At 38.3% G+C, this 14,679-nt stretch overlaps 1 protein-coding gene across 1 annotated transcript; it reads right to left on the reverse strand.

Annotated features, from left to right (window-relative positions):
- Positions 1-648: 648 nt before the first annotated feature.
- Positions 649-13,699, reverse strand: LOC131552062 (gastrula zinc finger protein XlCGF7.1-like). Its single transcript, XM_058795499.1, has 2 exons — positions 13,402-13,699; positions 649-1,546 (listed from the first exon to the last, which is right to left on the reverse strand). Exons 1-2 carry the CDS (start codon positions 13,478-13,480, stop codon positions 753-755), a joined length of 873 nt encoding a protein of 290 aa, XP_058651482.1. The 5' UTR covers positions 13,481-13,699; the 3' UTR covers positions 649-752.
- Positions 13,700-14,679: the final 980 nt, after the last annotated feature.

Genomic DNA, 14,679 nt, shown 5'->3' on the forward strand with positions numbered 1-14,679 from the left:
TTGAGGTCATAAATCAGTCTATAGTACAGATCTGCCTGTATGCTAACAAAAATAACCTAGGCTCGTTGGAATAACGTTTCTGTAACTACATTTTTGCAAAACTCCTATAAACATACCTACACATATATAAAATTCACTGCAGTTCACATCAAATTTGATTATTTTCCCCAAACTAATAGTTAATTAATAAGAGACTTATTTTCATGTGGCTCTATGATACTATGCCAGTTAAAATCATATATATATATATATATATATACACACACACACACACACACACATGGATGAATTAACATTTCTGCATTTGACATTAAGAGCATAGGTCATTATTTAGATATATTTATAAGATGGAAAAATTTGGTTTTTACAAATACTAGAGTGCAAATTGGTATGTTTCATCAGGATGTAAAGAGAAAATATAGAGCTGAGTATCAGCACAACAGTGAAAGCTAACATCATGTTTCCTGATGATATCTCTGAAGGGTAACATATACAGGGTGAAAAGAAACGGTCCTAGTACTGAGCCTTGTGGTACTCCGTACTGCACTTGTGATCGATATGATACCATTAAGGTGTAGAAATAAGAGACAGACCTTGTATTTGAATGGTAACATACACAAGTAATTTTATTCATTTAAAAGTGTTGTTACTCCTGAATTTTAAAGCATCTGTTTACAGCAATAGACATGTTTTAATTATTTGTTTAATACATTCATCCCCCTTCTACAGCCTTTACCAAAACAGCAGGAACTTCACTGCAAGAAGTGTGTTTTAGTGAATGACACGTTCACTCCTGAAGGCAAACCATGAGCTGAGGAGTCACTCTGGAGCATGAATTTCTCTAGTGGCTTGTATTTATTATGTATGAAGGACTTTAAATGTCTTTTTAGATCTTTCAGTTTCCTGAAACTCCTCCCGCATGGAGGGCAGTGATACGGCTTCACTTCACTGTGAACGTTCTCATGTTGTTTCAGTTCTGCTGCAAATTTAAAACCTTTCCCACACTGAGGACAGATGAACGGCTTCTGATTAGAGTGAGTTTTTAAGTGAATCTGTAAGCTTCCACTGACTGCAAAACACTTCCCGCACTGCTGGCATGTAAAAGGCTTCTCTTGAGTGTGGATTCTCATGTGGCCCGTAAGGCTTCCTTTTTGTCGAAAACTCCTCTCACACTGAGTGCACTTGAACGGCTTCTCTCCGGTGTGGATTCTTATGTGTTCTGTAAGGCTTGCTCTTTGTTTAAATCCATTTCCACAGTACTTGCATGTGAAAGGTCTCTCTCCAGTGTGAATTCTCATGTGATCCTTCAGGCTTCCTTTACATGTGAAACTCTTTCCACACTGACAGCAGGTGCACGACTTTCTAGCTCCATTTTTCCGAGTTCTCTTTTGTGACACATTCTTTTTAGAAGATTTTTCATGCAGTTCTTTACTTTCCTCTTCAACGTCACTCAGTTCTTCATTTTCCTCTTCCCATTCACTCAGTTCTTCACTTTCTGGTTTGACTTCACTCTCTGCTTCACTTTCCTCTTCCACTTCCATCAGGTCTGAAATAAACAATTCAATTGACAAGAAAATTGAAGTAAGAAATAAAAGTTACCCCCATGTAACAACACAACACAGCCAAGAGTAGTAATTAGGGCAATTGCAAATGTCAAAATTTTATTAATGACCTTTCCCCCTTTCTGTGGTATTAACCTATGACCTTTTAATGATCTCCATCTGTTTTTAATATAGATGGATTACCGTGGTAGACCTGTTGACCTCCGGGATGAAATATGACTTTTGTTTAAATTGACTGTGTCAAGATTCATAATTTAACTTTTCATGACCGTTTTTGAACTGAATCGTCCGGGACATCTGTGGTACACATGTGCGTGGTATCAGGTGTCACGCCACCACAGGGTTTTTGGTCGCTCTACATGGACGCAAGAAAGAGATATTGGTTTTAGGACAATATCAAAAATAAGTAAAAGAATAAACTATTTTAAGAGATCAAAGCATATTGTGTATATCTCTCTCAAGTTCAAGTTGCTTTATTGGCATGACATTTTAGATGTGTAAAATACAGAATATATTTACACCACCACCAAAGTAAAAAAGGAACCAATAAATGAGTAATAAATGAGAGAAGAAAAAATTAAATAAAAATATAAAAAGAACAACTCTCTCTCTCCCCCTCTCACACACACATTCATTCTAATGGCTGTTTTCTGATTTTCAGCATTATAAAAATGGAATTAAATAATAAGCGTAACATGCTGTGTAATAAAACGAGAAAAACATGGTTGGGAACAAACCACACAATCGCACCGGTCTCAACCTAACTCAAAGTATAATAACCCAGCAGAACAATTAATATTTTTCAATAAAAATCTTTATATGTAAAAAATGTCAGACGTTGTGGCTTGATGTCTTTTATTAATGTTCATTTTTCATGACCAAAATAACACATATTTATTCACAAAGAGTTCATTCAGTTGTCAGACAGATGTAACAACACATAACAAGAACAGCACAATAAAAACACAACTTTTAAATGTTGTGACACGTGTCCCGAGCCTTCATCAGCGTCGCCCTGGTAACAAAGGGAGGACACCTGCACCCCGCATTACCGGCAGACCCGCCACACCTGTAACTCATCAACCACCGCCCTTTAAAAGCCGCTGTACACGCACATTTGGGTGAGTTCTCTGGAAGCCTCTGTCACTAATGTTGTTCTATCTCCTTTCTGACCAGAAGACAGTGCGTGACTGGTCTGCCCGAGCACAGGAGCATGACACCGACCCACAACTTCTAGGACACAAGAGGAGTGAATTGGAGCACAGCACGGAGCACCCCACTACAAACTCACATCACGTCACAAATAAAATCCACCCTCCAGGGTTTTTTTCTTGACTTTCTAAGTCTGCTTGTCGTGTGTGATTCCTCACCCCCGCCACAATGTTTATTATAATTATATGCATGCTTCACCCAGGATTCATTCCTAGAGTGACAGGCTCTGACAGCATGCCAGTCGAGCACACTAACAACTCCCCCAACTCACTTGGTGGATTCTCAAGCACAACATATATTTTATAATTCGTCAATTCGCTGAACTGATTCGTTGTCAAGGCTGTTTCAGAGCAATACTTAAAAATGACCACTAGGTGTCACCGTAGAGACGGGTGTGGAATTGTTTCAGTGTTTCACGAAGCCTCGCTCTGCCCACCACTACAATGGCAACATGAGGGCTACTTATAGCAAACACTAAAGGCTGATTTATACTTCTGCATTGGACCTATGCCGTAGCCTCAACGCCGCAAGCTGTGCGGTTTTCATGTATACTTCTGCGTCGTTGTCCGCGTCGATGTGCAGTACACATGCGGACCGCTAGTCTGCAGTGTCCACGGGCATCTTGCTTGTGTAACCCGCAGTACCACGGCAAAGCCAAAGAAGAAGCGGCTCGTCAGAGAAGCCGTGACGGCGGCAAATAAATATCAAATCATTAAATCATTATTTAAAACTACAAAAACGGAACCGGAGAAGATGGCATTCTTTCAATCTCCACAAGGACGTGTACCACGGCAGATCAACATTGTTTGTCGCGGACAACTACTGATGTATAATGCTATGTAGTATAATAAATGATAAAACACTTGTTCTTTGCTTTGTTTATTTTAACCCTCTGGGGTCTGAGGTCATTTTGGGGCCCTTGAGATGTTTTGACATGCCCTGATATTTGTGCTTATTTCAGCGACTTAAAACATACTATTGACCAACATGTAATTTTTTTGTATTCAGCACAAACTGTGCTACAATAATATGTGACCAAGATGGATGTACATGTTTGCATTTTTTAGAAAAAAAATATTATGCGTGGTTAGTAAGTTTTGGGGGGAAAAAATTTAGCTGAAATAAGGCCTTAAAACCCACACTAAATAAAGACTTTTGAGTAATCAGTCTTGTAGGCTAGAATATTTACTTCAAAATTATGTGAAAATCATTCTGCTTACTCATTCACAGAAAACAATATATTGATTTAAAATTTTCAAGACATGTTTTGTGATCGAGGGTCTATATGCGAGGGAGTGGCAATGGCCATGAATATTAAGTGAGTCTCACCTGAGAGACAAAGGGCCCTCCCCTAATGGCCCCTAATGGCCCATCAGTGTGACTGTGACTTTGAGGCAGGTAAGAGAGAATGTGAGGAGATTGAAAAAAAGGGTTTTTAAAATTATTTGTATTTTATTTACAACACAGTATAATCAAAACATACATAATGAAGGTCAAAGACACATTATTGTGCACACTGATCTAACCACAGAGATGTGAACAGACTTTGAGTCATTCCTGCAGCAGATTCTGTTCAACAAGTGAAACAAGTAAATCATACCTGATATTTACGTGTGTTATTTAAGTGTTTCTACTTCTTTCAATGGATTCAAGAAGAAAAAAAACATAATCAGTAGAAAAGGAGCTTGTTTTAACATAGAATATCAGTGTAGTTGAACATCTGATGTTGGTGCAGCGCTCTCAGAGGAAAACAGTTTGAAGAGACATCAGGATACATCTGGTGCTGGTATCTGATTCAATAAAATACAAACAAAAAAACATTTGTGAGCATGTTAATATCAGGAACATCTGTATATATATATATATATATATATATATATATAGGTTTTGTAGCCATAGACTCACACATGCTTTGTACTATCATAAAAAAGAGAAAGAAATCTTATATCTGAGAAACAAATTATTATTGTTTAGCACGTTATTAAAATCTATTTCTGAACAGAGTAGGCTATTAATAATAAACATGTACTAAACATACTTAGACTCGTAGCATTCATCATGTTACAGTGTACACTCATATTACTTTTATTGTTTTATATAGAGCATGAAAACATCATCGCGCCGCAAGAAATTTAAATACAGTCAATTGCCCCTCATATTAAAAATGTTTTACACGATTTCAAACATTATAGTCAGGAATTATAGTTTGGGAAAAACCCAACTATGATTTTGTAGTCATACAGTCTAGTATGTATGATTTTATAGTAGCCTATGATATGATTCTGTAGCCACAGACTCAAACATGCTTTGTACAATAAAAGGATGTACTTTGTACTATAAAAAATGATATTTTATATCTCAGAAACTAATTTTTATTGTTTAGCACGCTATTAAAATCTATTTGTGAACAGAGTATTACTAATAAACATGGTCTAAACATTCTGAGACGCGTAGCATTCATCATGTTGTCGTTTGGGAAAAACCCAACTAACTGTTAGTAAATCTGTTCAAGTTTATGTCACAATAAAACGTTAACTAACGCAAAAAAGAAACATTACTTACTCATCAGATTGAGCTCCTCTTCTGGATGAAATAGTGTTCTTCTTTGGAGGGAAATCCTGCTTTTACTCGGCGCGTCTTCCAGAAACGAACAGTAGCTGCGATGAGGATCTCCTGTTTGTTTGTGTTGGGCGTTTGCATGTGCGCACGTCCCACGCGGCTATTTACATATGAACTGCGCGAGCCGCTCAGGGCGGGATCACATTAGAGATAATGAGTCAGATGGGACAGACTGAACATCGTGTTGGTTTCATACGGATTACTCCATCACAGAATGTTTGTTTTCGATAAGACTTGCTTCATTTCAAAGTAGACTATTTCTATAGATATATTTCTCATGTCTCTGTGTTGAGTATTTGCTGAGTTACAGTTCATTTTAGTGACGCGTTTCTAAAAACAGTTCGCGGAGACGGAGAAGACAGAGAGCACACCCTGTTTGTTTTCTTTATTCTTCAAAAAGCACAAAGTTTAGTTGTTATTATGAGTGTATACAAATACAAGTAGACCCCTTACAGATTCGAATGGTGTATTGCTCTTATCTGTACGATCAAAAATTCAAGCTCATTTCGGCCTTATCAGGAAAATCTGCCTCAAAACGCGTATACGCGTTTGTCGACCCCAGAGGGTTAAATAAGAAAGTGTAACATTAAACTATATTACAGTGCTCATAAACGCACACAAAACTCAAGTACATATGGAGGGAGGGGTTCTAGCAGACCAATCACAGCACTTGCGGTCCGTGTAGAATTGACACGCTGTTAGATTTTTGGAGAGGTGCACGTCAGGTACGGCGTAGGCTATGACGTAGGCCTGTGCGTCTCTGCGTAGGCTACGGCGTAGGTTCGATGCAGAAGTATAAATTGGGCTTAAGGGTCACATGACAAGAACCAACCAATGAGCAAACAGAACTGAAAACCACATGACAGGACAATAACCAATGAGGAACAAGACACATGACTAGAACAACCAATCAGAACATGACAAGCCCGCCGTTTGCGGGGAAATTCACGCCACCGTCTGCGGGCAAAGCAGACCCGCCATCCGCAGATCTCCCTCACCCGCCGCCGTTCGCAGCCCACGCAAATACACCGCCATCCGCGTCCCACGAAAGCCCGCCACCGTTTACGACCAAAGCAAGCCCACCGGCAGAGAGTATGGCAAGCCTGCCAGTCGCTGCCCCTTCCAAGCCCGAGCCCTCTCCTCGGCAGTGCCCTCCTGTGCCAGCTCCACAAAAGTGCACTCCAGTTCCCGAGTCGAGCCCAGGAGAGGCTCCATTTCCCGAGCACCCCCAAGAGCCGCTTCTCAGAATGCCGCCCAGGTAGAGCCCCTACTTTCCCCAAGGAATTGGGGGGGGTAGTAGGGCTCCAGCCAAAGAGGCCGAGGCGGAGGCTGGAGCCGCGGCCTCGGAGGCGGACCCGCCATGGCCTCCCGAATCCCCTGACCCGCCATGGCCTCCCGAGTCCCCTGACCCGCCGTGGCCGCCCAAGCTCCCTGCTCCTCTGTGGCCCGCCGAGTCCCCGGATCCGCCATGGCCACCCAAGCTCCCTGCTCCGCCATGGCCTCCCGAGTCCCCGGATCCGCCGTGGCCGCCCAAGCTCCCGGATCCGCCATGGCCTCACGAGTCCCCTGACCCGCCATGGCTCCTAGAGCGGGTGCCGCCCTGGAGGCCTCCAGAGCGCCCACCCCCCATCCCCGTTGGATGTTGCTAGGTGCGGGACTCACCTTCCGGGAGGGGGGAGTAGTGTCAGACCTGGTCTCTCTGTGTCTTGTGTTTCCCCTCCTCTCGTGCCCTTATTTGGTCTGTTTCCTGTTCTCGTTTAGTTCTCCTCATTAGTTGATTAGTCCCCAGCCTTGTGTCATTAATTATCTAGTTTCCCCCAATGTTTTTAAGTCCGCTGCTTCCCTGTCTCTGTGTCCAGTCTTAAACATCATTTCATGTGTTCCTGTGACTCCTACGTGTGTTGATTTATTAAAGACTGTGTTGTTTGAAGATTTCCTCATCTCCTCGTTTCCCTGGCTCCAGAGTACTGTGACAGTAACAGAGGGGTTTCATGACACTTTAATAGCGCTCCAAGGGCAGCCGGTCTTAATACTGATCTTGAGTGGTATAGGATCAGTTAAGGCACTTCCACATATGACTTGAACCTAGGAGTTATTGTAGACATCCTTAATCACGTACACATTCGGCCATGGTACGTCTTATTTCATCCAATGTATAAAGCATAACAACATGGGACAATGAGCCAAAAGCGTCACGGAAATCCAGAAAGACAATGGAGAATTTTGCAGATGAACACTTAAAATCATCAGTTCCTGTTTTTAAACAAAATACATGCTAAGACCCTAACCACACAAACAGAGAGACAGATTGAGAGGGGGTCTATGAAACTTTTTGTATGATGTGGATCCTCAAGCAGTGTGAGAAAGATTCCAGGTTGTCATGTCTAGATAATGATACGTTTCACCTGTTTATTTTGGAGATATACCACAGTAGTTCACCATGGGAAAAATTTGAAATAAGGCGGTAAATATTAAGTTGCATCCAGGATGTCTGAACATATATTCACCCTGCTTGACATGCGCTGTACTGTCACATACAGATAAAAAATATCTGAAAAAACAACACCAGGCAGCAGCTTACTCCTTGATTGATTATATAAACTTATACGCTGCATATGGATTAGGTTTAACATAAATACAATATGTGACAATATATACAATATATATATAACACAATATAAAAATAAACATGGTTCTAAAACACAGTGAAACATTTACTTTAGTTTTAGGTAACAATAAATATGAGAGAAAAAAAAAGCCTTACATTTTTCAGAGTGCTAAGAGGTAGATCTTTACACAATGATGTCCAAACATGAATGAGTGATTTACAAAAACCAAAGTGCATTTAGCTTAAGTTGAATCATAAACAAAAACTCACAGACCCTTGCCTTGTCCATTGTGAAACGGAGGGTCTGACTGCATCATATAAGAAAAGTGCATACAGAACAGAGAAAAACCCCTCTTGATCTATTGTGACTGACATTTTACTGCCAGTAAAGTCATAATTTTAGGATTACGGATGACGCTGTTTAGATTTGTGTGTTGGACTGTATATGTCTTTAGGCAAGGTCTCTCTGAGAGCTGGCAATGTTTAGTGTTTATAGAAATAATTAAAAATTAGTCAAATTTATTTTAAACAGTTTACTAAATTGATACAGTATTTATTTTTAGTGCAATTATCCATCTCTACAATGAACTGTCAACACAAAGTAAGTCTTGCTGTTTTACACTATTACAACTGAGACATATCTCGCCATTGCGCTCAAAGCTACACAAAGCTAAAAAGCTCAACAAAATTCCACACTCCTGAAAAGGATACAGACACAAAATATAAAGGAATTTAGTGCACACAAAACCCCTATGTAACTCAGGAGACAAAATCACTAAGAAAAGTACCGTTTGAGTACAGAAAATTCCGCTAGTGATCATTTGTGTATATTTTTGTAAACATTGTATTGTAAATTACTTTTTCCTTACACCACTAGATTTAGACCACTTGTCCAGATAGCTGATGACAATGTTCACTTTGTATTTGTCGAACCAACAATTCGTTTCTTTCAACATTTCCGCTTAACATTAAAGAGTAGGTGTGTATTAGCATTAGCATATACCGCGTGCTAAAATATTTCTGTTTTGACCACTTTTGGACTATGCCACTAATGTGATCACAATTAAGAACCATAACATTACACTACATGTCCTTGAAAAGGATATAGACATAGTATTTTATAGAGGAAAAATGTTTGGAGACTACTCTCAGAGTTCTGTCAAGCATGCAGTGAGTGTTTACAGGAAAACATGAACAAATACAGTATAAGGGGATTAAATGAAAGTCCTTCTACACACTAGCGTAGCCAGAAATGTTTAAGTGGGTGGGCCTACATAAAACTGGGTGGGCCAGGTGTGTATATGAAAACTGCATGTCATATTGCCAACAAAAAAATACAGCACCAAGGTTGATTACACAGTACTTCTAATGCATGCATTAAAATTAGTAATTTGTTATGTTAATGTTCATTTCAAAATTTACTAATAGGACATTATTAAAATTAAAAGTTGTATCTGTTAACATTTGCCTGAGCTCATTAACAAAGATGAATAAACACGGTAACAAACGTATTGCTAATCTTAGTTAATGCATTAACTAATGTTAACTAAAGGAAGTTTATTAAAAAGCATTACCTCATGATTTCATAATCAAGCGTCTCTGTCAGTTCGCGCGCATCGAGGACCGCAGAAATGTGCGCAGCTGCAAATTATGCAGTTTGTTGTGGCGACCAGGATCTAGCACAATGTTTGTGTGTTTCTTTCCAGAAAGGACGCATCTGTTTAGCGGATCAAACACCGTACCTATGCTAATATGATGTTTCAAACACACTTGGTTCAGAAGTTTCCGATCGATAAATCCAGCACCCTCAGGAGGTCTGTTGGGTTTCATTTGTAGACGGTCCAGATTTATTGCTAAGACTTTTACTTTTTAAAAGTATTGATCTGATTTATGTTTGCTTCACTAGGCTATTTTCAAATTTAACTTCACAAACGTGTGCATTTTACTATTATATCCTTACGTCGTAAACATGGGTCATAAACATGGGTCGTAAACATAACATTGTGGGTGGGACTAACAGAAACGGACGAATCATTATTTTGACAAGCGTATGATGATATGCACCTATAGGAAGAGGGAAAACTAAGAAACGACATGTAATTGACCATGAAAACAAGCGATCAATATTGAAAGTTATAAATATAGATAAATAAAGTTAATACAATATAGCCTAACAATGCATACACAAATGCTTGTTCTAAGTCGTTCACACACCAGACTGTTCCCTGGTAAGTACAACTAAAATTGCTAGATATCTTGACTTTATCCACGTGTTTAATGGTGCTACTGTTCTAGGCCTCGTCACGCCGTTGTGAGATATAAACCGCAATGTTTTTCTTCACGGTACACTATGAAACCAGAACAATTTTATATGTTTCTATATGTTTATATGTTGTGATTTTGTTCGTTCTTTCTGTTTCTTATCATATTTTCCCATCCAATTGTAATTGTTAGGCCTTACGCTTTGTTTCCTAGTTTTTGCTGGCATATTAATGGGCTCTTTGTTCATATACGGCAACATTTCTGTGAATTTGCTTGATTTAATAAAATATTGCTTTAAACCACCGTCTTCATTCGAGACATTTACATTATATTATTATATTATCCTAGTTTATGTAAATTGGGGAATGTTTTAATTTCATTTTCATAATGCTGAAAATCAGAAAACAGCCAGAATGTGTGTGTGTGTGTGTGTGTGTGTGTGTGTGTGTTTGAGAGAGAGATTTTTTTTTTTTTTTTTTTTCTTCTCTCATTTATTAGCTCCTTTTTTACTTTGGTGGTGGTGTAATTATATTCTGTATTTTACACATCTAAAATGCTTTGGCTGTACTGTAACACAAATGTCATGCCAATAAAGCAACTTGAACTTGAGAGAGACATACACAATATGCTTTGATCTCTTAAAATAGTTTATTCTTTTACTTATGTATGATATTGTCCTTAAACCAATATATCTTTCTCACATCCATGTAGAGCGACCAAAAACCCTGTGATGACGTGACACCTGATACCACGCACATGTGGACTGCAGATGTTCCGGACGATTCAGCTCAAAAACGGTCATGAAAAGTTCAGTTAAACAAAACTCATATTTCATCCCGGAGGTCAACAGGCCTACCAGGTAATCCATCTATATTAAAAACAGATGGCTAAACACAGCTGGAGATCATTAAAAGGTTAATCCCACGTTGGGTCATCAATCAAAATTTTTGACATTTGCAGCTGCCCTAATCAAGTGATTTGGTTTGATTACCAACATTCTTCAAAACATATTTTAAATTCAACAGACGAAAGAAACTCATGCAGGTTTGGAACAACATGAGGGAGAGTAAATAACAGAGATTACATTTCTGAGTGAACTATCCCTTTAAGAACAATGTTCATTTGCTGTTAAATTGTAACATAATTAGATGTAAATTTAGCAGGATTATGATGATGATCAGTCAATGTGTTATTACAGGAAATAGAGAGAAACATTTGCTAATTTTGATAATTTTGTTGTAAAAGTATGACATTACTTTTATTCATATTTATATTCGAAGTCTCATTAATGTAAAATACTAAATTAACTATTCTATTTAAAATTGCATTTTAGTGATTTAGTGATTCGTCATATTCACGCGCAGCGGTGATGAGAGAACGCGCTTGAGAAACAGTTTCGAGAGGAGAAATCAATCTACATCTAAAATATTGGTCACAGATTATTGGTCACTTTCTAAACAATAAAAGTGTAGCGCATCAACTAGTAACTATACATTAATAAATCGTTTTTTACCAATGCAAATATGTTAGAAACGATGCATTGCGATGCCAACTTGTATCCGATGCACACTTTTTAAACCGATGCATCGCATTAACTTTTTTTGCCGATGCACCGAGCGAATCGGGGAATCTTCCCATTCCTAATATCCAGGCATATGAATATTTGCATACTTAATTGCCCATATTTTATTTGAAGATATATCATAATAGCAACACTATGAATGCAAATTAAATTATTTCACTCAGCCTATAAAAGCAAAGATGTCTGAAATCGAATTCATGGAAATACTGAATAATAACCCCATTGTTTACAAAAAGTATTACAATATTAAGCATTACATGCCACTCAGATCCTTCAGTGCCAATTCTGGCGATCCATCAAATGTGAAAATAAATGAAAAGTGTCAATTCAGGGGATTACTTTTAGATTCACTCACACTGCATCATTGATTGCTTTTTACGTGCAGTTTTTTGCAGCGTTGAGCCTTATAACCAATCAAACGCGTTTCTGTTGAATTTAGGAATGCATTGGCCAATCAGAGGAGTTTAGATTAGTCAGAGCTAAAAACAGCTGTGTGGGAGCTGTGTTGAGTGCCCATGCTCGCAAATTTTCTCATTATCAACACAGTGCAGATACAGTGTAAATAAAAGATTAATTTCGCAGCTTCAGCGATTTTAACAGGAGTTTTTGCATAACTTGCACTAGACTAATGTCATGGACTGACAAGTTTGTCTGTGAAGCCAGAATGTGACATGCCCAAAACACAGACAGAACAAAACCGTTTTTATATTGTGTTTCCTATATCAATATTAATAATTATTATTAGAATATAAAGAGCAAAAATCTTCAATAATGCTTTTTTCATAATATTGCAGTTCTATGAGCTCCTGTTTTTTTACATGTAGCCTATAATTTAAATACAATTTTAAACAGTCTATGTGTTATTCACAACAGTTTAAAATATTGATTAAAGTAGGCAAATTGGGTAAATTTAAGTATTTGACATTAAAGACAGTATGGTGATATAATAATAAGAAAGATGATTATAAAAAATCCCCTGGAAATCAATTCCATAATGGAAAAGTTCATTTCTGACCCTGGCGTCCACAAATCCCTTATTAATAAACAGGCACAAAAAAAAAAAAAAAACTTGTATATTTAACATATGTTTTCAGCTGACTATTTAAGTCTCACAAATGCTGATGTACCCATTCATAAAGTGTTGAGATGAATTTGTGCTATCTTACATGTCATGTAGAAATTTTATTTAGATGTAAAAAGGTTGTATGGCCAGATTTATTAATATTATTATTAAAATAAAACCATACCTCTACATAAATTAGTTATAAAACATATAAAACAAATACTGAGGTAAGTTGCATGTAAATTATCGTCGGACATCTGTCAGCAATAATCACAATGTAGCCTATTAGCATCATATTTTGTGTGTTTATCGTCTCGAGAGAACGGTGCAAACGGAAGAGATCGTTCGGTGAAGTTTCACGAGGACTCGGTTGTTTTAATACCGATCTGCGCTACTATTGCTGCAAACACACCGACACACGGATATAATGCTGGAAACAGTGTTCCACACACAGGAATAAGAGCTAATATAGATCACTGTTAATATCACAGACCTCTCTGCTCGTCGGTGTCTTTCTCTCCGTGTGTTTCTGCATCACTCGCGTCTTCTTTCTCGTCTTTAAGAAACTCCATCGTTCCGGTATTCAGTCGTTCCTCCGGGACTCCTTCCTTCTTGTTTGGCGGCTGAACCGAGCGCTTTCTTCGGTGTGTGTGTGTGTGTGTGTGTGTGTTGGCTGTAGGAGTGTGTGTGTGTGTGTGTGTGTGTGTGTGTTGAGTGGGAGTGTGTGTGTGTGTGTGTGTGTGTGTGTGGCTGTAGGAGTGTGTGTGTGTGTGTGTGTGTGTGTGTGTGTGTGTGTGTGTGTGTTGGCTGTAGGAGTGTGTGTGTGTGTGTGTGTGTGTGTGTGTGTGTGTGTGTTGAGTGGGAGTGGCTGACTGAAGGTCTGGGTCTTGAATGCAAACTGTCCGAGGCTGCGCATATGATAGAGAGCAACTGTTTGCTTCGACAAATACAACACAGGACTATAATAAGAGGCAGTTGTATGCGTGTAAAATATGTAGTTTCTGTTGTTTCATTAGAGGAGCGCGGGCGCAAACTAAAGAGTTTTGAATTTTAGGGTTTCTTGTAACACACGTGATTTAAATATCTCCACACTAGTATAACAAAATATATGGTATTTACTAGTTGCCATATAGAGAAAAAAAGTGCTCCAAAATCCAAAACTCTTTTAAAGATATCCTGAATATTTCTTTCACAATAGCAAAAGTAGTTTCTGACTGAAGTGCATATCTCAGTTTTTAGTATTCATTTCAAATTAGACAAATCTGCTATTATTTTCATCTCCAATCTGTTGTTTATCAGTTTAAATAGTTTTTCGCTAATTTACACTATTTACTTTTATGACTTTTAATGAGAAACCACGAGAAATAGGTGATAAGACTGACAGTAAATGTTTAACGTTCAGAAATTATTATTTTAAGAAATGTAAAGCATGTGTGTGGATGGAGGGAGTGTTGTGGTCATCTCTGTGATTTTCTGAATGTGTTTCTTCATCTGTTTGCGCACATTGTTTTGAACTATACTGTATAGCTTGTCTGTTGCAATCAGGGCCGTCCCAAGCATGATTGCAATGTGTACACCACCTACGGGGCATGTTGTCACATTTCACTTCCATTCATTTGGGCAATCTCTCTCTCTCTCTCTTTTTTTTTTTTTTTTTTTAATTTTTTTTTTGGTCTAAGTGACAGATTTTTTTTTTTCTTATCTCTTATTTTTATTTGGCTTTGAAATCAAATACACTGTTTATATATATGGGTAGTTGACCTATCAATGT

The sequence above is a fragment of the Onychostoma macrolepis genome, chromosome 02 (assembly GCF_012432095.1).
Source record: "Onychostoma macrolepis isolate SWU-2019 chromosome 02, ASM1243209v1, whole genome shotgun sequence".
NCBI classification, from domain to species: domain Eukaryota; kingdom Metazoa; phylum Chordata; class Actinopteri; order Cypriniformes; family Cyprinidae; genus Onychostoma; species Onychostoma macrolepis.

What these genes read in the sequence shown, in the direction of transcription:
- LOC131552062 (XM_058795499.1), bottom strand. Translation starts at nt 13,480, where the DNA reads ATGGAGTTTCTTAAAGACGAGAAAGAAGACGCGAGTGATGCAGAAACA. An exon ending in AGACACCGACGAGCAGAGAG is followed by an intron (nt 1,547 to 13,401) that starts GTCTGTGATATT and finishes TGTTTATTTCAG; the next exon opens with ACCTGATGGAAGTGGAAGAG.